Raw genomic sequence first — 22,583 nt, forward strand, 5'->3', positions numbered from 1 at the left:
GATGGTGAAAAAGGGTGTTTAAATCTTGTGCAACTTTGAGCTGCTTGGTGCCAATTAATAAAAAGTGACTGCTAATCTGCTACAAGGAGTTTAGAGCCAGAAACTGAGGTCAGTCCTGATGCTTGGCAGCTCTTGCTTCCGCTAAAACCTAAGATTGCCGTAAGACTGGAGTAGTGGAAGACAAGCAGCACATACAAACCCTGATCTGATACCCCATAGTTGTAGCCTCAAGTGTCCTGCATAGTGAAAAGTACCATCAAGTAAGGTCCACATTGGCTTATTGAGGCAGAAGTTACAATGAAGACAAGGTGAGCTTAGGTAATGCTTGTGATCATGTTGGTTGCCTATTTAGTATGAATTTCATGCAGAATGAAGTTCGATTGAGTTTAAATTTGCAACCATAGTGAAATACCAAGAGAGGCCTTTAAAAATTCTTTCCAGTCCCTTCCCTTACTATAAAAAGAAGAAAGAAACGTTCACAACAGTGGTTTTGTGACAAAGCCCTACTGTTGTAATCTGCAAGGTGCTGGTAAGAGCAAACCCTGAGAGCTCGCTCTCTTACGGCAGGTACGGATAAGGAGCGTAGCTGCAGCAGAACTGCCGGCCACAGATGTGCCCAAATGGATAATCCTCCAGACAATAACTCAATTAACCACACCCCCACGGTGATATTCTAGTATTATATCTTATTACACCAGGGCACAGATGGCTGGCAGATCATGTATGCTGTACTGTTGGGAGCCGGAGGAGAGCCATGGCGTTGTCGTGTGCTGTTGAGGAGTGCAGCGTGTGTGCTGGGGGTCGCATGGGATTTATTTATGGGGGGATTGAGGCGGACTGTCACCGTGATGCTTGGTTTGAACCAGAAATACCTGCCTGAACTGCAGGTGCTATTCCTAAGAGGAATAACAGTACATGATTGTGTTGCCTGAAGCAACCCTGAACTGCTTTTCTCACCCGCATGTCCACACGCGTGACACTCGTGAGGTACCCTTCACTCCTTCTGCTACAGGACAGCGTTTCCCACAGCACTGCAAAACCGTACCGGCGTCGGGGATGTTACAACCTCAGCGGAGAGCCTGCCTCTTGCTGCCTGAGCATCGTACGCTTTCCATGAAGCTGCTGTCCTGCAGCGCAGCCCCGAGCCACCGGAGGGCTCCTCGGGCACAGGAGCAGCGGCAGCAGCCAGCCCTGCAGGGAGGGTGCTTGCGAGGGGGACGGTGCAAAACTGCACGGTCAGGCACGATGATAAGCCTGCCCCCCGCCTTTTTTTTTTTTTTTCTTCCTGAAATCAGCTTCCAGCTGAAAGCAAACAAAAAGCAAAACCAAACACTGTGCATCTCCCTGTGTGCTGGTATCTCGGTGATGTAAAAAGCGCATGGGAAAGTGCGTAGGGGGGAGTACACATCCCGGGACCAGCGCTCATTTATGGGGGAACAGACTGTGAAATACTGACGGCTCTTCTTGGTCCCGCACAGGAGGAGAGGGTGGATGTGAAAGTAAGAGAGTTAATGGCTTACACCTGGAAATTGCATGCAGTGTGTCTATCACAGAAGGAGAAGCAGGTGTGGTGAGGTTGTCTTGGGAGCAGGTAGTCAGCACCACAGGCCTTTTGGGTCTCTGTGGAGGGATCCTGAGCATTAATGACACACGGACCCTAGATGGCGTGAGGTTTTAAAGCACAGCACACGCATAACCAAGTCTTCTAATGAGTAAGCGAGAGGGTAACATCCTTTTCAGCTCTTAGGAAATCACTGGCTCTGGGAGGGGTCAGCTCTGGTATGTGAAGGCCAGTCACATGCCTTCAGAACTAGAAAAAAAAAAAAAAGGGAAAAAAATGATTAAAGGCTCGCGGGCTGCAAGTTCCTATGGGCTTCTTCGTGTCCGGATACTTCGTCCCTGCTGTCCTATCAGCTGCCAGCCATGGTTAAATGCAGTAAGTCCCCACGCAAGCCGTGTGATGCTGACCATGCCTCCTCTGACGGGGACCTGTGGTGCTTCCTTGGGACAGGTGGGATGCCAGCTGGCCTGCAGGTTTTTCGTGCAGGTCCTTGCAGAAGGACAGGTTGGCTTGCTTTGGAAAGCAGTCCTTTCCCAGCAGAGCTTATTTGCCTTTTGCATCTGGCTCAGAGGAAAGGAGAAGGGGAAGCTTGAGGTAGTTGTGCGTGGTGTTTGTGTTCTTTCAGGAACAACTTCAGCTCTTGTCATTATTTTGGGTTTAACTTCCTTTGTAGTTGTGTATTACTCACCTCTGGCGAAAAACAAATTTTTGCTGCTGAGGTGGGCTTGAGTTTCCCCAGATGGGGGGGGGGGAGAACTGGGAGGAGGGGGAGTGTGCGTGAGTTTTTGGACCTGACTGATAGCCTCTCCGTGTATTAGAGCACCACGGGGGTCCTCATAGGGCATGCGGCAATAACAATGTTGTGTATGGGCTGTATTTAGTCCTGTTACCTCCAAACTATCCACGCAGAGGCGTGCAAGTCCCTGCAGACACCTGTATCCCAGGATATGGCACTCCTCCTGTCTCAGTTTGGTGTGTCATGTTGAGAAAGAGAGGGGCTCAGGCTCAGCATCTGGTTTTTAGTCTTACTCAGAGAGGCAGGAAAGATGAGTATTTGCAAGGTGCTGCTGAGCTCGAATTTGCATGGTCCAAAGTAGGTGTAATCATTCACGCTATATCACAGTGGGAAGAAGGTGTTTCCAAAGCAGTAAGATAAAACTCACTTTCTCCTCAGGTATCTTTGCTATCTATATACACAGTGAGCAACAGAACATCTGTGTCTAAAAGCATGGGGTTCTCTCTGTGATGATAATCTTTATACTTTCTAACTTTAAACAGAGAATTTGTTTTAGTCACCTTCCTGCATTCTTTGTAGCAGACTTTGCATTCCCTCTTCCTTTCTATGTTCTGATCGTATCAGAACAAGAAAGGAGGAAAAAAATCCAACTTCTGGCATTTGTCTTCCTGAGTTGTCTTGGAAGGTGTGGTCTCTGTTGGTAGGACATAGCCCAGGATTTTTGCAAATGCAGAGAGAAAAGAAAAAAAATCTGTATTGCAACTCCTAATCCTCAAAAATGCTAACTATTTGCCACCTGCCATCATCTTCAAAGAACTGCTGTTGCTCAGCAAATTTTGCAAGTCCTGTTGTGTGTTTTTTTTCTTATTCTTTTTTTTTTTTTTCCTAGCAGTGCAAACTTGAATTTAGTCACATATGTGTTCTTCCATAGTTCAAGGGGTGGTGGTGGGGAACAAACTCCTTAAAGCAATCTGGTAGTTCTCAGAATAAATGCACATGAATGTAGGCTGTACTTCCCAGCGATTGTCAGATTACTGAGTGTTTGGGCCTCTCAAATTCTTGTAGTAGTTTCCAGCTGTTTTCCTTTTTCTGCATGTAGGTCATTTCCAGTACTTTCTTTACTTGTACCCTGCATACTCCTTTTTGGAGACAGTAAACTTTGTTGATAGATAAAACACAGTTTTGATTCTGCTCTCCTGGTTGATTCTCCTAATTTTCCTCCCATTTTATCAGTATTCTGTATGCCAGTTAGACTGCTGGCTTTCAGTTCACATTTTGGTGTTCGTGTTGGTTTTTTTTGTGTTGTTGTTTTTTTTTTTTTTTCCGTGTTAGCTTATATTTGATTTTCAGTATAAACGTGAGACTCATTACTTGCGTATTTAATGTGTAACCTTTATTCATTAACTTCATTAGTCTCTCTAGCAGCAGCCTGGTAGGACACTTTTCCTGTTTGAAGACTCCCCTTGTGACTTGGCTGATATTTTTTTTTTTCCACTTAGCATGAAATCTACCCAAGGTCTGCATGTTCCTAAGTGGCTGCTTTTTGTCCTTCATAAACGCCTCGCTTCAGAATGAACTCAGGGACCCTGGAGAGCTGGGGCTCTCAGGAGGTGTTGCCATCCATCGTCCTCTGCTTTGGAAGTATGGAGAAGCACGTGGTGAACGGTGTTCAGATGAGTGCTGGGTGCTTCAATGTTCACCACAGCCCATTGCTGGGTTTGGTTTTTCCATCCTCTCATCTGGGTGTGCCCTTAAGCAGCGTAGTTGGGAGCAGTTGCAACTTCCTCTCAAGCTGGTGTCTTTTTTGGCTGCCTGGGTCTGCGAGTTTTGGTGAGCTGGCCCTGCTGTGATGGATGGGTCAGTCGCGCTTCTTGCTGCTCCTGCTGCTGGCAGCGTGTGGCAGAAGAGGAGCTCTCTGTAGTTGTCTTTTTCTGCCAACTCTCCCCTGAAAATACCCATTTAGAAAAATGGGATCTACTTCTCAAATCACTACAATGACAGCAGCAGCAGCTGCAGTTTCAGCAATTAGGAAATAAGCTCATCGTTTTTGTAAAGAAGGAGTGATGCAACAGTGTGGTGAATGGGACTGTACTCTGGAAAGGCTCAGAGTGAGCGAGGGGAGCAGAAATCACCATTGAACCTGTCTGGCGGTGGGTCGAGGCTGTTGTGTTCTCAGGTGCCTCTTCAAAGTTGCAGAAACTGTATCTTACCCAATCTTTTTTCCTTCAAAATGCAAAGAAAAATGTCCAGAGTAAGGAAATGTGTTCTGAGGAGTATTGCTGGTTGTTGTCACAGAAGATTGAACGCATCAAATGTGTCTGCAGCCAGAGAGCAGGCAAGCACGTGCTGGAGTGCATTTGCCTGCATGTGGGCTACTGCATCTGCCGTTGGTAAATGCAGAAGCGTGGATATGGCATGTTAGATCCAGGTAAAGACAGTCCAGGCGTAATCTGCAGCGGTAAATTTCTGTAGCTCTTCTGAATCTGGTGGCAGCATTTTGGCAGATGAGGATTTGTGTCACAGATCAGTAACTTCAAAAAAACAAAAGTTTGTAAAACTGCTTCTAGCTCCTAAATAAACTGTTGTTTTAGGGAAAAAAAAAGGGCTGCTGACTCCTCGCCTCTTCAGGTCCCAGCCTCCTCCAGAAATAAAACAAACGAAACAAAAATCCAAGAGCCGACGGAGACAGAAAAGAAAAACGCGTGGCAGCCGATAAGTTCATGGCACAAAGCGCTCAGTATAAAGTGGCTGTCGGCGGCTCAGCCTCTCAGCTGGCGTGCGTTGGCATGTCTCCATTAAAGCCAAAGCCATGTAGGTCAGGAAGCCTCCATTCACCGAAACCTCTGCCAGCCCCGAGCCAGTGCCGAGGCGCAGCCTGTTGTCTCATCCATTAGCCACGTATGGCTGCCGGTCAGGCCCCCTCCGAATTACTGCGGGTCACCTCTCTTCCTCTGGGTTTCTGCCGGGAGAGAGGGAGGCGGCGAGGAGGCATGCAGGGCTTCGGAGCCGATGCAGCGGCGCCGGTGAAGAGCGGGGCACGTAGCGTGCGGGCGCCTCATTAGCACAGCTGGGTGAGCTGTGGGATGTTGTGTTGTTTTTTTTTTTTGTTATCCCCCCCCCACTTTAATTGCTGAAGTCTGTTTTTTTTTTTTTTTTAATTATTATTATTATCTGTTCTTTTTGAAGAAGGGCAGCCTGTTTCACTGCAGGGTCGCAACGCAAAGCTGCTGTGGAGTGATGCTGCCCGCACCTAAGTGCTCAGTCGGCAGCTTGCAGGGGAAGGCACAGCGCCCGAATTTTTACAAGTCTATTTTCCTCCCTGCCAGGGGACCGGCCGGGCCAGCTGCCCTGTTAACACACGCGCTCCTGGCACCCATCTCCAAGCAGTCAGCCCGAACACACGGGGCTCACGTGCGGCTCCGTGAAGCGGGTCTGGTGGAGGGAGGCTGCTGGAGGCAACCGGGCAGAGCAGCGGGGAGAACCTTGCGGGCTTCCCAGGTGTGCTCCTGTGCCGGGGGAACCTGCAGGAGCAGCACGGAGAGATGTCACGCTGGTGCTGAGCTTTTTCGGATGGAGGCAGCCAGTATTTAGTGCATCGGGTCTGGTTTTCCTCGCGTGTGGTGTCAGGTGGGCTGGATCTCCTGGCTGAGCGTGGGGCTGTCCTGATGTGCCTGTCAGGAGGGGTTTAACCCAGCCTAGGTGTGAATGCAGCTGACAGAAATGCTTCTGGTGGAGGGAGCTGTTAGAGCACACACCGCCCTCTGTGGAGTGGGACAGGTTTTCACTTTCCATGCAGAGGGGCATTAACGTGGTGGCAGCCTCTGTGCCATCTGCAGCCCCTGCCACAGCAATGTAAGGAGCCTGAGGTTGAAAGAGAATCAAACCTAAAGTATTTTTAGCAAAACATTTGTATTTCAGGTGGCAACGAGCCAGCAAGTCTGTGTAATAAAGGACACGCTGTCTCTCGGAAGGATTGTAATCCTGTCCCCGTGTGTGGTGGGTCTTTGTGTCCTAGCACTGCGGTCCTGTAAAGATAGAGTTTGGACTTGCTGCAGTGTAAGCCTACCAGAAATGGCATTTCCTGAGCATATTAGCTGTTAGCTCCCTGTTTATGATCGGCAGGAATTTTTTCAATCAAAGAAAAAGGCAGATGATTACAGGGAGCAAGAGGTTATTTTTAAGCAGCAGCGTTCATTTCAGTTCCTGGAAATGGCTTCGCATACGCATTTATTGATAACCGATAACAGATTACAGGGTTTGTTTGCTTGTTTATTTGTTCTTTGCTCCTCTCCTCGTAGTGTGAGACAGCTTAGGTGCTCTTTAACGGATCCTCAGCGGGTGCTCTGGGTTGTGGAAGCCGTCCTCCCTTCATGTGAACTCACGGATGCTGTGCTCGTGGGACACCCACTGAACTCAGCTGCCGCACAGTGCAGCTGTGTCAGTCCTCAAAGAGTGATCTACTTCAAACGTGTCTTTGAAGAGAATCCGTACGTAGGACTTCAAAGCTGTTTAAACCATTCGGAGTCAAATTGCATAGCGAGTCATCTGCCAGGAAAAGGCTTTATTTATTTATATATTTATCACAACCCCTCCCCCCCCCCCCCCCTTCCTATGGTTGAATTTTGGAAAAGCCCTGGAAGTGGAGGTAACTGGCACGGTGAATTGTTGCTTGACGTAGTTCTGTGCTCGCTGCTGGCCCTGAAGAACCCGGTTCAGAGCTGTAGCAAAGCTGCAGCGAAGCAGCTCCCAGCCGGTCTGCGTGATCGCTCCACTTGTAGCAGGAACTGACTCACCGTGTCCTTGTGCTGCCGGGATTTCTTTCCTTCTGGGGCTGGGGTACTCCTTTCAGAAACCTGCCCATCCAAGCGCTGCTTGTCAGCTCCTTTGAAACACAACTCGGCTGGTGCCGCAGATTGTTTCCGATCGGCTCCGAAACGTGGAAGCAGATTTCTGGCTGAGCCTGAGCCTTGCCCTGGCAGTTTGCAGGGCAGGGGTTCCTCGCCTCGGGGCGGGATGTTTCACAGGGCAAAGCCAGCTCCCCCTGCAATCCGGGCTGGTGTCAGTGGCATCCCACTGCTCCTGTGTTTCTGACACCCCCGCCGCGCTGCGACATGAGAGCCGCTGGTGGGGGGCTGTTTTGGAACCGAAAGAAGGAAAAGGCTTGGAGTGAAGGCATTTGAAACAGAGGGACAGTGCTGTGTTGCAGCGTTATCAGACCTGGTTTGGTTCCCTGGCGGATGCCGTGCTCCTGCTGAAGGCAACATTTGTTCTGGCCCTGGTTTCAGTGAGCCAGAACTCTTCTCCACCCTTCCTTATTTTTAATAACTGCTCTGTTTTGCTCTGATGGACTTCGCTGGCAAATGCCTGACTTAGTCTGCCTTAAAGAGTTCTTTCCTGACAGATTAGCTCAAAATGAAGAGCGTGCCGAGGTCTAATGCACCTGAAACTGCAGGTACTCATGCTAAAGTTTCCCTTTTGCAGTTTAATAGTCTGGGAGGTCTAACCTCTGTGAGAGACAACATGCTGTATCCTTGCCACTAGGTTAGTGGTCTTGCTCTGCTGTTGCCTGAAAGTTGCAGCCATTTACTGACCGTCTCCAGCATCGCTGCGAATGGTTTGAGTTTTGCATACACTGAGGGGAAAAAAAAACAAACACCCACCAACCAAAAAATCACCTTAATCTGGAAGACTTTTAAATAGAGCAAAGTGTACTAAGTGCTGAGCACGATACATTTGAGATACCTTGGCATTGGGAGTTAGGTTCCTGTAGACCTGGTCGATAATGGAATAAATAAAGAAAGCAGTATTAAATGTTTCAGGCCCTTCCTGGCTGTTAAGGTGTGTTATGGGAAAGCAGCTTTACAGATGTTACAGTCTGCATGTGTTTTATCCATGAGCGTGGAGGGGTAGTTGCTGCTGTTGGAAGGTATTGAATTTACTGTAGCAGCTGTTTATTAAATTGCTGTAGTTTCTGCTGGATGTGGTGGCCCAGAGCATGTGCATGTTCAGCGGAGAACCTGAGGAGCTCATGCATGGTGAGACTGAAGAGACCTGTGTGGTTTTTTTTTTTGTGCTTCTCTTTTCTCTGTTTTCTGATAGCAGAGATTAATATGAGAGTCTCTGGATGAAAAACAGTAGCGTTGCAGTGCAAGCAATTACCAGTGCTATTGTTACAGTCGCTTTTGGCCTTGAATCCAGGATTAGGCAGATATAATTTACGACATTTTCAGCCTACTTTTGTCAGTGAAGGTTTCTCATTTTTATGTGATAAAGAGTAAAGCTGCATGAGAAATCTGCGTCCAGTCGTGCTCTCCATCATAAAGCCCTCTTTTGGCTCCGTGTAGCTAGCAGTGCTGCTGTGGACTGATTATGCGTAGAAATTGCAGACTGCAGAAGACGGGGGGGGGGGTCTGCAGCCTTGGTCACTCCTAGCCTTTGGTTTGAGTCCATTACAGGCACTTTGCAGAAATAAGCAGGTATTAATGCCTGTGTTTGGTGGTGGGAACAGATAGAAAATGGTACGCCCACAGAGGTCGGAGGTAAGAAGAGATGTCACCCCTCCCCCTATAAGACCTGCAGACCCCTGTCCAGGAGGGGACATTAAAAAGGCAGCTTGCAGTAGTCATGCTGTAATCAGGTGTCTATATTTAATAAGCATTCAGCGACACGGGCACTGTCTTCTTACCACATAAAAAGTTTGAGAATTGGAGTCTTGCTTTATTTTAGCAGCCTGGCGTTGTCCCTGAACACGAGGCTTATGTTACAAACAACCTGTATTATTGATTTGACCGCCTTTGTGCACTTATTAATTGTGTAACAAGTTAATTCATTGCCAGAATAACTGAAGGAAGCCCATGACCTAATAATGTGTACGGGGACTCCCCACGAGGATGAAGCCCAGAGTCAGGGAAGCTGGAAGTTACGGTTTCTTACGCAGCTCTGTTGGCTAGTTTTAGCACTCTCTTCTTGCTGTGTGTTCCTTCTCCACATCCGAACGGCAGCCCTGAGAGGCAAAACAGAAGCCTAGGGCTCCTGCACTGTTTATTTCACTAAGAGGCAAATGCTGGCACTTCCTCTCTCTATAAACTCGTGGTGGTTTGTGGTAACGTTGACTCTTGCAGTGTGCTGGTTCTAGCAGAATGCAGATGTTCCTTGTCAGCGTTGGCCATCGTTCAGGGCTATAAATATCGCCTTTAATAAAGAGCAGTGGTGAAACAGGGCTGTGATTTATGAGCAAGGCTCCGCAAGTTGGCATGGCTTTCGGAGCAGCATTTGCGTGTGGAAGGCAGGGTAGATGTGTTAGCTCACCTGGTTATCCTTTGCTCTTGTTAAACGCCGGGGCTGGGTGTTTGAAGCCGGTCATGGCTGATGTGAGTGGATGAGCTGTTGCTTTGGGCGTGTGTCAGAAGAGCTGGGAATCTGCTTTATTCACAAGTTCAGGGCAGACCAAATTCAGTGATTTTTATTATTTCTAAGAGAATCTAAGGCTTTGGCTAGTGCTTTTGAAAAGTGCTGAGGAGGTGTTTCCCACAACAACGGTTATGAGGAGGAGCTTCTTTTGTTTGCTTTCTAGGGTGGCTGGTGGGCAGTGCTCTTAATGCTTTATATTCAGTAATCCCATGATAGATGAGAATGAAGCCCTTTTATTATAGCATCTTAATATTTACACTTACATGCAAACTAAAATCCCCATTACTTTTAAGAACAGGCAGATGTTTTCCCCAAATACTTTTTAAAAAAATTAGAAGTTATACCCAAAGTACAGATGTTTGATACTTTCATTAGGTGTTCTCTGTAAGTTTCCTACCTGTACGATCACAGCACACCTCCTCTTAAACGTGAGAAGAGGGTAGGATGCAGGTGATGATACGTGATAAAGAAGGTGTGCAGAATAACAAAGATCTTTGGTTTTAGCTCACATTACATGAGAATCTCAGCTCAAAAAGGTTAATAAACATCTAACAGACATCTCAGTAAATCGGTAGATAATTGTTGGAGTGATCAGTTTTTCTGATCGTGGCTTGTCAAGCCTGAAGATTACGGTGGCGTATGAAGCTCTGGTATGCTGAAGTGTTGTGTTTAAAGTCATCTTTAACTCATTCCACTCATATCTGCCCTGCGTATGACCTCTGCTGATCACTCATTATCCCTGTGTAAACTAAGACTTAGTGGAAAGAATTTCTGCATAGTACTTTTTTTTTTTAATAGAAATGCTGTCACACACAGAACTGAGATTGTGTAAGGGTTTTCATGCAAGTGTCAGACAAGCTTTTTTCCAAACTTGTTTTTTTTTTTTTTTTAAAGATTTATCCATGTGGAGGGAGGTGTACGCGGGGGTGTGGAAGGCTTTTGCTTCTTTGAAGGGAGAAGGAAAGCAAATACGGAGTTTAGCCAGAACTTTCCTACTGTAGTAGAAGTGGGAGGAATCTATAAATGCATGATTTATATAAAGTGCCCTGGGACTGTGATGCCGAACATCCTGACTTCGAGCAGCCGGTGAGGGAAATCATAGCTGCCACGAGGGAGCTGGAGGAAGGCAAGTGGTTCTTCAGGCTGGCCCAGTGGTTTGTGCCTCTCTCCGGTTCTCCCAGATCAGGTTCCTTGCCCCGAGTCCTGCTTTTCCTGGTGGTGCCACGCGGTGGGATGCCCGCTGCATGTGGGCAGCATGGATGCTACTGAATTCTGCGGAGGCTATTTTAGATTTGGGGAGTAGCATTGTTTCCAGGACAACTGGGGAAGAATGAGGAAGGGACTTCTGCTGAGCCAGCGTGGAGCTACCGATCGCCCTGGCTTGCTGGCTGCGTTTCCCTGCGGAAAGTGACTTACGGCTTGCATCTACAGGGGACCCTTTCAAGCTATTGTCAAACACATTGGGTACATGCTACTGGCAAATGATTGGGTTAAAAAATACTAGAACAAAAATTAAATGAGAAGTTGTTATTGTCGGGTGCGGTTGTAGGTTGACTGTAGCAAACAGCTGTCTGTGCAGTGAGCACGGGTTTTGGACACAGCTTGTTCAAAAGGTGAGTGCAGAGCACAGTGTGTTTCTGGGCTGGAAAACCCATATTTGGGTCTCTGTTTAATTCTCTTTTTCTCTGATGACTGTTAAATAAATGTTCCTGTTATACACAGCTCCTTCAATTAAGTGGAATTTGCTATATCACGTAATGTTGCCTCTACCATTAATTGCCCTCTATTCTAAGAGGAATTAAATCCTTCTCGAAGCTGTGATGTTGTCATTCTTATTTCTTCTTTCCACGTTCCTTACATCTCGTAGCAACGCTGGACTGCAGAATGTGGTGCTAGACTCCAGTGCTGCCATGGGGAGCAATGAGCTAAAGGAGAAAGATGCCACTGGAGCCCTTGGCTATGATCTCAGCAATGGCAGCAGCAGCAATTTGGACGCAGCCAGGCGCCTGGCTAAACGCCTCTACCATCTGGACAGATTCAAGCGCTCCGACGTGGCAAAGCATTTGGGCAAAAAGTACGTGCTGATGTGGGGACTTGTGCTGTGTTGTTCATACTACTGGTTCAGGAGAGTTCAATCTGGAATGACTAACTTTTCTTTCTTTTTTTTTTCTTCTTTCTTTAAAGCAACGAATTCAGCAAGCTTGTGGCCGAAGAATACCTTAAGTTTTTTGATTTCACAGGCATGACGCTGGACTACTCGCTCAGGTACATGCCTCTTTGGAAACCCGATGCTCTTGTTTTAGTAGCAGGGCTGTTTGCTGTGTTGGCCTGATTGAAGTAGCGGGAGCTTAAGATCGTGAAGAGAGGGAAGTGACGTGTTCTGGGATGGAGCATTTCTCTTCTGTTTAGCTTGGCGTGCTGCTGTACTTAGCTCTGTTGGAGTGGTGGCATTTCCTGGAGGGAGAGATCTTCGGGTGGACTTGCTCAGATGTGATCCTTGACACAGGGGAGGGGGAGAAAAACGACAAGTCAGTAAACAGGGGGGAGCTTGCAGTCTGCCAGGTGCAGCTGAAGAGCGAAGGTGTTGCTCACGGTTGAGCCGCACAGCACTCACCGTCTTTTTGGCTGATGCCTTCTGAAGCTTTCTCTGCCTGGCTGCACTGTGCAAGGCAGGGGCCAGGATTTCACGTGGCTTGGCAGCTCCCCTCGCTGCGTCCCTCTGAGGCACCTAAAAATGTGCAGAACAGCAAAAACTTCCACATGGAAAACGCCTTTGAGAGTTTGGTAGCTGCCAGCGTGGGTGTTTGAAAACCCATCCCTTCAATTTTTGTTCCTTTTTACAATGGAATTAGGTCTTAATGATGTTTGTTTTCAGTATTTTTTTAGGAGGCAAAATACTAAATTTGTGTAGCAGTGGCCTGTTGGCACAGTTGCTGGACCAATAAATGCTGACAGAAAGGGAGAGGGATTTAATGTGAGTTTAAATCGCCTGGCTCAGGTTACTGTAAAGGGTTATTATTTTTCCTGATGATATGAAACCAGGACGGCTGTGGGCTCTTGTCAGTCCCTTTGCAAATGCATTTCCAAGGGGTCAGCTGCAGGAAACCGTGGCAGAGCCCTGCCCCTGTCCACAAGGAAGGACAATGAGCCCTGCCTGCCAAAGGCAACAGGGAGACACCTGCTGAAGGGTTAAAGGAGTGCTGGGATGCTGGATGCTCCAGCGCCAGAGCACCAGCCCAGCGCAGGGTGGGGGATGCTGTCTCCTCGTTCCGGGTGCTAGGAGCCCTGAAGCACGATTCTAAATATACCCATCTTTTAAATTGTGAAATCCAACACCTAATTACTTCGCCTCACATTTCTAGGAGGCCTCTTCTCCCTGTAGATCTCCTGTTAATATTAATAGTCGTGACCTTCTCTAAAATATGCTCTGGTTGGTGCGGGGCTTAGACACACAAGGGACTTGCAGAGACTTGGTGAGCACCCGCTTGCCAGCCAAACTGCAGAGGCTGCCGGCAGCACAGGCTGAGGACAAGGCATCGTCTTGAACCTCAGTGGCGACGGGGTGCGTTGCTCCCCATCTGCAGAGCTGAGAGGTATCTGCACCGCTGCTGCTGGCTTGCTGGCGAGCCGTAGTTGTTGCCTCGGCATACCACAGCCTGTGGCAGCAGCCCAGACCTGTGTTACCCCCAGACGGCGTGAGGCTGTTGTGCAGGGTGTAATGCAGTCCGTGGAGAGTCAGGGCACGAGGACAGGCATTCATTGCCCCGCTCTGCTCCCATGCCCTGGCTCTGTGCGTGGGCGTGCTACACTCATGCATCTCTCTTGTTTATTTACCAAACATTGTTCGTCTGGCTCCCTCTCCAGGGGCACTTGCAGGTGGGTCAGTGTGCTGACGACAAGGAGAGGCTGCAGGTCTGTGGTGACCAGCAGGAGCAGGGGCTGCTGCTGGAGGGAGCCTGAGCTGGAAGAGGAGGGAGGGCTGGCTGTCAGAATTTCCCACTAGGGCATGAAATGAGATGGGAAGAGAAACCCTGCAAAGACTCGGTTGTATCTACTTGTGAGTTTGGTTATTTGCAATACGGTACATGTGAAATGAAGTTATTACCAGGCAGATCACACTCTGTATGGGTGTGAGATCCCTGCAAGTACAGTCTGTCTCTGACCTTACATCAAAGAAAAAGATTTAATAGTTATTCTTCCAGGCTAGATAGACTTGAATGTTCCAGCAGCATATTCCACGCCTCTCAGATCTGGTGTTTGTTTCAGTCTCATGGGATATTTAAAATTTGTCTATTAGGCACTCATTTTCTATGCCTTCTTGCTTTGGGACCCAGAAGGTCTGTGTTTTCAAGCTTTTCTTAGAAGCATCTTGACAAATGAGTGTAGGCTGATACCGTTGAGGTCATCTCTTGGCTCCAGGATATGGGGATTTCAGGAAGTAGAGAAGCTCTTCATGAGAGTTGGCTGCAAGGCTAGTTTTTCTAGCAGGAAGGATAGTGGGGTGGTTAAGAGGCAGTTGAAGGCATGTCCCTGCTCTTTGCACAGGCTCGCTTGCTGCGTCCAGCGAGTATGCTTGCATGTGCACAGTTGGAAGAGAACACCTTGAATGTATGCTGTGCATAGACAGCACCTGTTCCAGCTCCTTCCCTGAAGAAATGAAAAATACTGAAAATTAAGAATAGCTATTTCAAACAGAAAAACTGCTTATTAGCTCATATATTCTGTGGTTGAGACCAGTGGTAATTTAACTCCGTCTGGTTAATTTACTGTAATATTTGGGTTAACTGCCCATGGGATAATGGTTCATTTTCCTAGACAGGCTTCTTGGAACCAAATGTCTGGTGTGTGCTTATGTATTTCCTGTTAAGATTTGTGCTGTGCTGTACAGCTGTATATGCTCCCTCCACACACACCGTGTGAGAGGAAAAAGGGATTTATGATTTTAATTTCTTTTTTCTGCACTTCTTTTAGGAGTTTCTTTAAAGCCTTTTCACTTATTGGAGAAACTCAGGAACGAGAGAGAGTTTTAGTCCACTTTTCCAGCAGATATTATCAGTGTAACCCAAACACCATTTCTTCTCAAGGTAACTTTGCTTCTGATAATAAGGTCCTTGGTCTCCCTATTCCTTCATCCTCACCTTGTATGTATGGTGGCACATAAGGTGGCGTGCTGTAATTGCTGTGCCACACTTCAGAGATTGCCTGTCACAAGCATGGAAACCCTTTGCATTGTCGACACATATTTGTGTTATGACAGTGAAAAATTGTGTTTATCCCCACACAGGCATGGTCTTTAGTCCTCCTTTGTGTAAATCCTTGGTTTTAGCATCTCCAGATTTAAATGTCCTCAGTTGTGGTTTTTGGTCTCGCTGATTTCCAGTGTGTGTGGGTACCTGTGCTCTAGCTGCATGTGTAGGGCTGGGAATGGTCGCTATCTCATGTGGAAAAGACACTGTTCACTTCTCATACTCAGTTCAGTGCTTGTCTCCCCGCATGCACTGGCAACACACATGCCAGTTCTTGCCAGTTGTGGGGGTGAATTTTGGGTGCTGTATCCAGACCCTGGCATGGTTTCATCTTGACTGACTTAACATCAGTCAGAGAGTACTGCCTCCTTGCCAATGTTTTCAGTCATTTTGGAAATTGATGGGGGGAAACAAACAAGCGCACAGATCAAACCCAAGAAAGTTGGCATTCAGGAAGAGGACAAACTGTCCCCTGGCATAGCTGCTGCATCCAGTCATCCGTGCCAGCAGAGGAATGTGACCCTGTGATTCTAGTGCCGGCTGATCACACGCTGGGAAAGCTGAGAAAGGGAGGCGGAGAAGAAAGAAAATATGCACGGGCTAAGATGTGCCTTTGGTCTGTAGAGTAAGTAAGGAGGAGCTGCTGCATTTGGAGGAACCGCCACACTTCTGCCCCTTGCTTTGTAATTAACCTGTTAGAGTGAGGTAGCGTTTGCCCTCTCTGTGTCTGTTCAGCTTTACTGGCTGACCTGTCAGGGAAGGGAATAGGTAGCAATACGATGTTGTCTGCTCCCACACCATCTCTGTCCTCTTCCTGACGCCTTTCTTGTTTTAAGACGCCACAGGCAGCCAAGTAGAATGGGTGTGTGTCATTTTTAGATTAAAACAATGATTTCCATGTTGATCTGGCTGCCTTACTTCAACTCCAGCTTGCAGTAGGGACATTTCCACTTAAGAGCATGAGTAAGCATTTGAATTAAAGTGAGTCCGGTAGCCTTTGCTTAGGATTTTGCATAATTTTGATGCTGGATTCCCACTGTTGGTAGTCATGTGGTGCGCTGCAGAAATGTGGTGTTTGTTCCTTTTGGTGGAAATCTAGGATTGCATTTGCTTTTCTGTCTTTCCCATTTCCCTTTTTAGTTCTCCGATTGTATTTGGGATTTGGGATTGAGAGGGCAGGTTGCTCTAGAGAAATGTATAGACCTGAACTAGAGCACCACTGTCCCAGATTCAAGCTGCTTCAGACTTGATGCTGTTACTGATTGTAATAGTGCTTCTTTTATTCCATGCTCTGCTGGAGTTCTGCCACGTTGCTTGGGTGCCAGGCCACGTACAAACATTGTAAGAAAACATGGTATTTACCTTGTAGCATGTCTTTTTGTAATGGCTTTATTTTTCACAGATTTAAGCCTGTTATAGTCATGCTGACTTTTAAGATACATGTATCCCCGTCCCCCATTTCTCCTCTTTTACAGCACATGGGGATCAGTGCATGGTTGTAATCCTGACCCGGCTACAAAGGTTTTTACTTGCATCTCACTGCAGTGTGTCCATGTCTTATAAATGATTCTGTATCTTTATGACACCTCTGTGAGAGAAGGGGAGACATCATCAGGTGTTTACAAACAGGAGAATGGAGAAAATATTTTTCTTAGCGCACTTCTTAAGTTTGAAAACTGGATGAAGGCATTTAGAAACTGAATTTTCCAAGGTGATAAATAGCACCATGGGCATCGTCACCTGTGTTTGGATTGTGCTCAGCTGCTACACTTAGGGCTTTAAAAGGGGTGCCTGGAAAATAAACAGTATTAAAGCGATAGCCATTTTTGCAAATACTGGTCTGCACTGACTTTCCCAGGTCTACCACAGTGACTTTAGGGATGGAGTAAGCAATGCAGCCATTTTCTTCTGGCTCCATGTTGAGGGCGTCTGCTGCAGGACTGTTTAGGCATCGATGAATTGTTCACTAGCCAACATGAAGCATAGGCTGTCTAAAGAGCTGAGGGAAATTCTTCAAAATTTAGTCTAATTGAGCCCCGAATGAGGAGGGGGCCAGAGGGGGACAAAACCAGCATACTATCGTGTTGTATGTGCACTGTGTGCGAGAGTGTGTGTATTTTATTCTTCCCTTTCTGTCCTAAAACAAATAAAAAAGTGGGAGCTGATTCAAGCTGTACTGGTATTAGCAGGCAAAGGGTGGCAGCATGGTTTCCTGTCTAGTTTGCATCATCCATGTGTGCTGCAAGATAGTTTTGACAGTCATTAAAAGATGAAAGAAAGGCTGTTCTGTCTTGGCAGCTGTGGAATGACCTCACTGTTCATTTACTTAATTATGTGTATTTCTTGATAAACAGATTCTCATTAAGAGAACAGACTCGATTAGGCTACAAGGCTTCATTTCAGCTGCTCTTAAAGGTACAGACTTGGGTTTGCATGTGACTTGTTTTATGTCTTTCTGCAGATGGAGTTCACTGTCTCACATGTGCCATGATGCTGCTGAACACTGACCTGCATGGACACGTGAGTTTTTACAGCTTTGTGTAGATTGTTCTTGCCAACACTGTGCTTAGAGGGGGTGGTCGTCTGGTGGCAGAGTCCCCCTGCTGATGGCCTGATCCTGGAGCACCACGAACATTTCCTGTGCAGGCAGGAGACCGTGAGGAGGTCACACTCCAGGAATTGCTGTTGTCCTGGGCAGGGCTGTCCAGTGTGCCCAGGAACAGGCGTGTTTAGGCCTGGCGTTGCGCATGGTTTTGCCATTATGTGCGAAGATGCTCCTTGTCCTCAGGCCCCTTTCCTTCTGGTGGGCTTCTCATCCTTTCCCTAGTGATAGCAGGTGACCCTGGCCAGGGAACTGTAGTTGGGATTGGCTTCTCCTTTCCATTACATAGAAACATTCAGGAAGGCAGAGGAAAGAAGAGAGGTGAGGAGAAACTGGGAAAGTCACAAGGGGAAGGTGGTACTTGCAGGTTTCCCATTGCAGGGAGAAGATCTGGTGGGACCAGAGTTCTGCTCAGCCAGGTAACGGTGGGTGCGCCCAGAGGACAGAGAGCAGAGGAGGGGCGTGGGTGTCCTGAGCAGGAGCCCTGCATTCCCCCAGTACGTGCCTCTCTCCTGTGGCTGCCTGGGGGAAATAATTTTCCAGTTCGAGTCCTCTTAGTCACATTGGTGCAGCAGGGTGCCAGCAGCCCTAGGACATGTATTTGAGCACCTGCGGTGCAATAGGCTGCCATGCACGGTATTCCTGGGGCTTTCTCTGTCCATGCACAGCAAGGACGGTGGGCCAGGCAGCAAGGGATGGAGGCTTACCCCTGGGGGCAGGCACAGCACCAAGAGCCCCAGCTGCAGCACCATGGCTCTGTCTCCAGGGGTTGCTCAGCCCCTGCGGGTGCACAGCTCTGCAGTGGTTGCAGGTAATGAAGCCAAGGCTTCTGCCTGCTTTCCCAGGGGTTTTGACGCCCACCTCACGTTAATTGAAGATCTTTGTCTGAAAATTGTAGGAGCAGGAGGGGGAAGGGAGTTGTGAAGACTTTTTTTTTTCTCTGTGGGCTGGGCCTTCCCCGACTGAGGAGTGTGTCAGTTGTACAGGAGGGTGAGCGGGGGTAGGGGAGTGTGCCCTGGTGTGCCCTCAGCCTGCTCCTCTTGAGCACACGTGAGGCTGTGTGTGGCGGGCAGGCGCTTGTGCAGGTATCCTGTTCTCTGCAGAGCCGTGAGCACACCTGCTCTCCAGCCTGCCTAACCTCGCTGTCTGGGGAGGGAGACCAAATGATTTTAGGTACTGGAGTAAAGGATATGGCTCTGGCCCTTCGCTACTGCTGTTGATTTGCAGCTGAAGTTAGAATGACTGGTGCGCTGTGTAACTTTGGAGGATTATCCTGCAGGCAGCCATTACTCATGTGTTGCTACGTGTGTGGAGCTGTAATGTTTGCCAGGCTCCTGCACGTGTGTCACTTCTCTCTGGGATTTCCTGTAATTTCGGTTTTCTTCTTACTGCTTTGCCTTTTTCCACATAGGTGGTAAGTTGGGCATTTCTGACTTGGAATGCAGCCCCTTGCACAAACGTACTAATTGCCTGTTTCCTAACAAAGACACAATGCTCCAACCCATCCTTTAGCATGATTCTGCTAGAGCAGGAAACAAATGAGTCATAGGGCTTGTCTACACTGAGCTCTGTTTGTTGCTGACAAGCTAATGATAAGTGCGGATGCTTTTATTTCACGGTAAGCTCACGTGCATGTAGGGCTGTAGGGCAACTGCTGTGCCTTCAGTCCATGCTTTCCCTTAACTCTTGCAGACAAACTCGTACTTATCCCTTTATTTGCCCCTGCCCTGCCGCATTTCATTTTCTTTGTAACTAAATCATTTTTGCTAGCTGTGTCTTGAAGATGCATGCTTACTTCTCTGCAGTCAGGTTATTTCTTGGACTGTGATGCCATGCTAGAGAGGTAACTCTGTTCAAGGTATCTCTAGACTGAAAGGCGCATCTTCTGCAACCTGTGTGGTGATGTTAGCTTTGGTCCTGGAGCAAAACAGCCATTCCTCTGCAATGCTAATTATCTCAGTAAGTGAAATGAGCCACGCTGCTGTTGGGTTTGGTCAACACGTGGAAACTGCAAACTGCTGTGTCGAGGAAAGAAACAGAAGCAGGCTGAAGTCTGTCACGGGGAAGAAGGAAAGCATTTGCAAGTCTATGAGAACAGCTCCAGCGTGCCCTCAGACTGCACTTGCAACTGCTGTTCCACAAGCTTAGCAACCAGAGGAGCCAGGGCTGCAGCCTGACTGTGTTGTTAGGAGCCTTCCTGATGTGGGAAGCGGTGTACTGTGTGCCCCTCCATCTCCTTTCTTGTGGGGGAGTGTTCCTGTCTGTCTGCTTTTTGCTGGCCTGTGTGGCCAAGGGCTGTGGCATCTTCCTTTGTGGCTAGATGAGGCTGATGGTTAGGGTTTGGTGGTTTTCTGTCTTTCCCTGGTCTTTTGTTACAGAACGGGAGTAGGAGAAGTGCAGCCCAAGCCATCATGTAGCTGTAATGTTGAATAACCAATATTGTTGACTCTCCCTTTCTTGGGACTTCACTTCTGTCTGTACACAAAGCTCTTCCACTGTCGGTTGCGAATACTTCACATTTTACTGGCAAGGCAGGGAGGAGGGCTTAAAGCTAAAAGGCTGCTTCCCCAGGAGGAGAGTAAGCAGTCCATTTTGCACGCAGAAACAAAGCGGGTACCTTGCAACACGCCCTCATTAGTCTGAGGGAGCAAGTGCTGTGCGGCTTGTCGGGACACCGTGCTGCAGGTGGAGGTTCACAGTGCGGTAAGCCTGCTCACCGTGGCTAGCTCTGACCCAACAGAGGAGTTTACAGCCCAGTGTCATCCTGCAGCCACGGTGTACCCTCACCATGGGATAGTCTTACCAGACCTTTTCCTGTCTGGCATCCCTAAAGATAACTGTGGTCATCAGAAAGCCCTGTTTTCCCTTTGCTTTTGTCATGTTTTATGGCTACTTCCAGGCTGCTTCCCTTTCCTCAGTTCTCTCTGGGCTCCTTTTTTCACCAGTTCAGTGTCACCATTGCTGCCCACGTGCCACAAGGCTTCCTGCATGTGAGGCTTGGGGTTTCTAACACCCAGGGCACCAGGGGGACCTAACACAGACACCTTCTCTGAGCCTTCACTGGGATCTGAGAACAATTTAAAGGCAGCATCAAACCTCAAAATATGGAATGCTTTGGGTCCTACATGAATATAGCTATCCTCTTTCTGACTGTGGCTCTGCTGGGCAACTTTGAGACAGTGAATTACACAGGAAGAGAGGAAGAAGAATCCTCTGGAAATGTGGAGGCAGAATCAGAATCTGTGAATCAGAAGATGGTGGCTCCTGAGCATCCTGCTCTTGCAAGGCAGTTGCTGCTGGAGGGAAGGATTGGAAGGAATAACAAAAAGGTCTGGAAAGGGTCTCCGTTGGTTGTTTCCCTCTGCCCCACAGGAGGATCAAGTAAAGATTTTTCTCTCAGAGGCTGGTAGAGCCTTTGGAGACAAGGGGGTGGAAGGCACCATGCACATACCAGTGAGCTGCAGCACCACCCTCTTCGTTATCCTCCATTATTCAGCTTTTTTTTTTTTCAGATGAGTATGTGGGGTCCAAGTACACTTTGCCTTTTCCAACTGCGTTCACGCAGGGATGCTTGCCTGTGAGTGATCTTGGGAATATCTTCTTAGTATTGCTTGCCTTGGGCTTGAATGAAAGCAGGGAGATGGAATTCATCTGTAACATTGCTTATTTATGTAATTTTCAAAAGCAGCATGAATGTGATGCTTTGTTTCTCTGTCATCCTTTCCAGAACATTGGGAAAAAGATGACCTGCCAAGAGTTCATTGCTAACCTCCAGGGGATGAACAATGGTAAAGACTTCCCAAAAGGGCTGTTGAAGGTAAGAAAATGAACTGCAGAACATGTATTTCAGTTTCAGTGAGAGATGGTTCAAGCCTTGCTTGCATTTTCTGAACCTTAATTGTAAAGCAGGACAGGCTGTGGGCACATTTCTCCTCCCAGAGCATATACAATACGTACAGTGTTCGTTCTGTTGTTTGCCCTCTGCCTTCGCTTGAATGTGACTGAGACCATATGCATCATGAACTGGCAGGACTGAACTTCAGTGGAACCATCTCCAGAGCCATACGTTCTGTAAGGTCGGGTGGTCAGGCAGTCCCAGGTTTCTGTCTCCTGATTAAATCAGAGAGAAGGCAGCCTGTTGGTTCTGACTATTGAATACGTGAGGACTAATCCTGAACTGCATATCTGGAGGGCGTGTGTTTTTTCATCAAAGGTGCTTTGGGGTTTTCACATTAGAGCAGATGTAATTTCAGATTACAGTGTGCTGTCTGGTACAGACTGCTTTGCTTCAGGTTTTGTTCATTAAGTTTATGGCAGGAGTTAAATCTGAAGAACTGTGAAAGAGGCTGAGCAGGACAAATCTTGTTTCATTGTCAATAATAATGAGACTGTTTCATTTCTCTTTTGTGTGATTGTTGGCATGAAACAGCAGTCTGTTTGAATGAGGAGAGGAGCGCATATACTAGACTTCGTAATTTTTTTGGTAATGGAAATAGAAATGAGAGGTTGCTGCATTTGAGATCTGACCCAAAGCCTACTGAAGTAAATCAAAAGAGTTCCTCCTGTTCTGTGTTGTTGGTTTTTTTTTCAGGCCTATTGTGAAATGCAGGTGCACCTGCACAATTACAAGTGGCAGACTTTGTTTTCTACTATTGGCAGTTTCTTCAGTTTCTCCAGCTTTTTCAGGAGCTTTTTGTTGGTCCCTCCTACCTCAGTTTATTAGTTAGGAATGTAAACTCAAACCCCTTGATTTTAGATTTAATGTATTTATTTTTAAAACGTGGGTACAGAGTGAGAGTGCTCGTCTATCAGCAGTATCACTTTTTTTTTTTTCCAAGGAAGTTCATTTCTCAGTCTGCCATAGAGAGAGGTGTTGAGATTAATTTGCAGGCTAATTGCAGCCCTTATTGAATAAATAGGTCTCCAGGCTGTGTTTAAATAACCTTCTGAGTGTACCGAGGAGAGATTTCCACTGGTGCTCACCTGCTGTTTATTTTCATGCCGACAGAAGTACGCAGTCGGGGCTGA

At 47.5% G+C, this 22,583-nt stretch overlaps 1 protein-coding gene across 12 annotated transcripts in view; it reads left to right on the forward strand.

Moving 5' to 3' along the window:
• Nucleotides 1–22,583, forward strand: part of PSD3 (pleckstrin and Sec7 domain containing 3) — a 110,202-nt gene that overhangs the window by 30,144 nt on the left and 57,475 nt on the right. For 7 of the 12 annotated variants that reach the window (XM_080572927.1, XM_080572929.1, XM_080572931.1 and 4 more), the window contains 5 exons: nt 11,575–11,781; nt 11,892–11,972; nt 14,679–14,791; nt 17,415–17,473; nt 21,283–21,372. In XM_080572927.1, the coding sequence (XP_080429053.1) occupies nt 11,575–11,781; nt 11,892–11,972; nt 14,679–14,791; nt 17,415–17,473; nt 21,283–21,372 (550 nt within the window). Of the gene's footprint in view, nt 1–1,755; nt 2,012–2,133; nt 2,156–10,640; nt 10,834–11,574; nt 11,782–11,891; nt 11,973–14,678; nt 14,792–17,414; nt 17,474–21,282; nt 21,373–22,583 lie in introns of those variants that run through there. The other 5 variants (XM_080572932.1, XM_080572933.1, XM_080572924.1 and 2 more) reach the window with 5 other exon arrangements.

Source organism: Anser brachyrhynchus (assembly GCF_964034855.1).
Source record: "Anser brachyrhynchus genome assembly, chromosome: Z".
NCBI lineage: Eukaryota > Metazoa > Chordata > Aves > Anseriformes > Anatidae > Anser > Anser brachyrhynchus.